Here is a 2,272-nt window from a genome sequence, read left to right on the forward strand (position 1 = left end):
CGGCCATGGCTGGGCGGCGCGGCGACTGGAGCCAGGTGTTCGACGGCGACCCGAGCGACCCGAGCAAGCCTCGCTCTGTGTTTGACCGGCTGTCGCGGACCGAGCCGAGGACGGCGAGCCGCGGCCGCGGGAGGCCCGGGCCCGAGCAGGAGCCGGAGCCAGAGCCGGAGCCGACGATCGACGAGTCGCAGCGACAGCGGGCCGAAGAGCTGTACGACCGTCTGATCACGCGCCGGCCGCTGCAGGAGGCGACCGACACCACCGGTCGCCAGCAGATCGCCCCGATGGAGGCGCCGCCCCAGCTGCAGACCGCTCCGAGGGAGGCGCCACCCCCGCTGCAGACCGCTCTGAAGGAGGCACCATCCCCCGCTGCAGACACCGGAGACGGTAGCCAGCATCACCATTGAGGACGAGACGCAGCCGCCGGCCCGGGGCGCCCCGGGCCCCTCCGGTAAGCCGGCGCCCGTCCAGCGAACGAGCGTGTTCGACCGGCTGTATGGGCCGAGAACGAGCCGAGCCAGGGGTGGGACTAAGTCCGACTCAGCCGAAGGAAGCGCTGCAGGCGCTCGGAACGCCCGCGAGCAGGACGCCATGGAATCCAAGAAAGAGTCGAGGGAGGCTGACTCGCAGGCCAAGATGCACCAAGGCAAGGGTCGTAAGGCCAATCTGGACATCGAAAAAGGAAAGGATACGCCCAGTCGCGGTCGGAAGAGCAAGAAAGAAAGCAAGACAGACAAGAGTGATCCTGGTAATACTGAGCAGACAGCAGCCAGCACGTCGAATAGAGATGGTAATGATCCCCAAGACAAGAAAGAGAGGAAACGAGACAAGCAAAGCTCCTTTTACGATCGTCTTTTTGCTGGGAGGCCAGCGGCATCGAGCAGTGAGCACTCATCTCTCATCGAGGAAAATGTTGCAGCGAAGAGAAAGGAGCCCAAGAAGAAAGCCGCCAAACGCCAGGTTCACCCCAAACCTGAGAAACGGCCGGCGGAGCAGAAGCGCACCGTCAGGAGACCGGCGCCCAGACCGGGCGGCAGCGTGTTCGACCGACTCTATCGGGGCGTGCCTGTGCACGCCAAGTCGCGGGAGCTGCTGACGCCAGACGGCGCCCGTGACAGGCCGCCATCACGGTCCGGCGACGGCGGCCAGGCGGACGCGCAGCCGCCGCCGGCCGCCGCCGGCAGCCGGGCGCGCTCCAAGTCGCCGGTGAAGCGGGAGACGAGCGGCCTGCGCCTGCCGGACGTGGCGTTGGTCTCCCCGGCCGGCGGCCAGGGCCGGCTTCAGCCAGGCCCGCTGCCGCACGCGCCGCGCGCCAAGGTGCGCCGCATCTTCGGCATCCCAGTGGTGCTCCCGGCGCGCCTGTTCGGCCGCGCCGCGCCTCTCGACGAGCCGGAGGGTGCGCGCGAGCATCTGCCCCAACTGGACCCGAGCATGGTCAACACCACGTCCATGGCCCGCAGCGCCATCCCGGTGCTGCCGCGCGCTGCCGCCTACCTCTGCCTGCTGTTCAACATCCTGGTGCCAGGTCTGGGCACGGCGCTGAGTGGTCTGCTAGTACACTGCATGGGCCGTACGCGCTACTCGGTCACCACCACCAAGGGGCACCGCTGGACCAGTACCTGCACCAACCTGGTGGTGGCGTTGATGCAGCTGTACACGCTGACGTTCTGCCTGGTCGGCTGGTTCTGGAGCATCGGGTGGGGCATCATCATGGTCACCATCGCCGATCAGCACCGCTCGCTGCAGCACATGAGCGCGGAGGAGCGCGCCACCCAGACTCGACGCTCCTCTTTCCAGCAGCTGATCGGCGAAGACTGAGTGTCTCCCTTTCGGAACGGCGGCGGTGATCGTCAGCACCGCGGCAATCACGGCAGGACGAAACGGCGGCGGTGACGTCAGCACCGCGACAATCACGGCAGGTCGAAACGGCGGCAGTGACATCAGCATCCGCGGCAATCATGGCCGGACGAAATGGCGACGGTGACGTCAGCACCGCGACAATCACAGCAGGTCGAAACGGCGACAGTGACGTCAGCACCGCGGCAATCACGGCATGACGGAACGGTGGCGGTGACGTCATCACCGCGGCAATCACGGCGGGCCGAAACGGCGGCGGCGACGTCAGCACCGCGGTAATCACGTCAGGACGAAACGGCGGCGGTGACGTCAGCCGGCGATAAGGGCAGTCACCGCGGCGATAAGGGCAGGACGGAACAGAGCTGAACAGTGCTGCAGCAGATGCGATATGACAAAGACGGCCATATCCTCGATA

The 2,272-nt window shown here is 66.7% G+C and overlaps 1 protein-coding gene across 1 annotated transcript; it reads left to right on the forward strand.

The window, feature by feature from the left end:
* Window positions 1-1,311: 1,311 nt before the first annotated feature.
* Window positions 1,312-1,914, forward strand: LOC119110745 (protein SPEC3). Its single transcript, XM_037234671.1, has one exon. It carries the CDS (start codon window positions 1,432-1,434, stop codon window positions 1,816-1,818), a length of 387 nt encoding a protein of 128 aa, XP_037090566.1. The 5' UTR covers window positions 1,312-1,431; the 3' UTR covers window positions 1,819-1,914.
* The last annotated feature ends 358 nt before the right edge of the window (window positions 1,915-2,272 follow it).

The sequence above is a fragment of the Pollicipes pollicipes genome, unplaced genomic scaffold, assembly GCF_011947565.3.
Source record: "Pollicipes pollicipes isolate AB1234 unplaced genomic scaffold, Ppol_2.1 Scaffold_7231;HRSCAF=8579_pilon_pilon_pilon, whole genome shotgun sequence".
In the NCBI taxonomy this organism is placed as follows: Eukaryota; Metazoa; Arthropoda; class Thecostraca; order Pollicipedomorpha; family Pollicipedidae; genus Pollicipes; species Pollicipes pollicipes.

Bases quoted from the DNA above. Each gene is read 5' to 3' on its own strand.
- LOC119110745 (XM_037234671.1), top strand. From the start codon at position 1,432: ATGGTCAACACCACGTCCATGGCCCGCAGCGCCATCCCGGTGCTGCCG.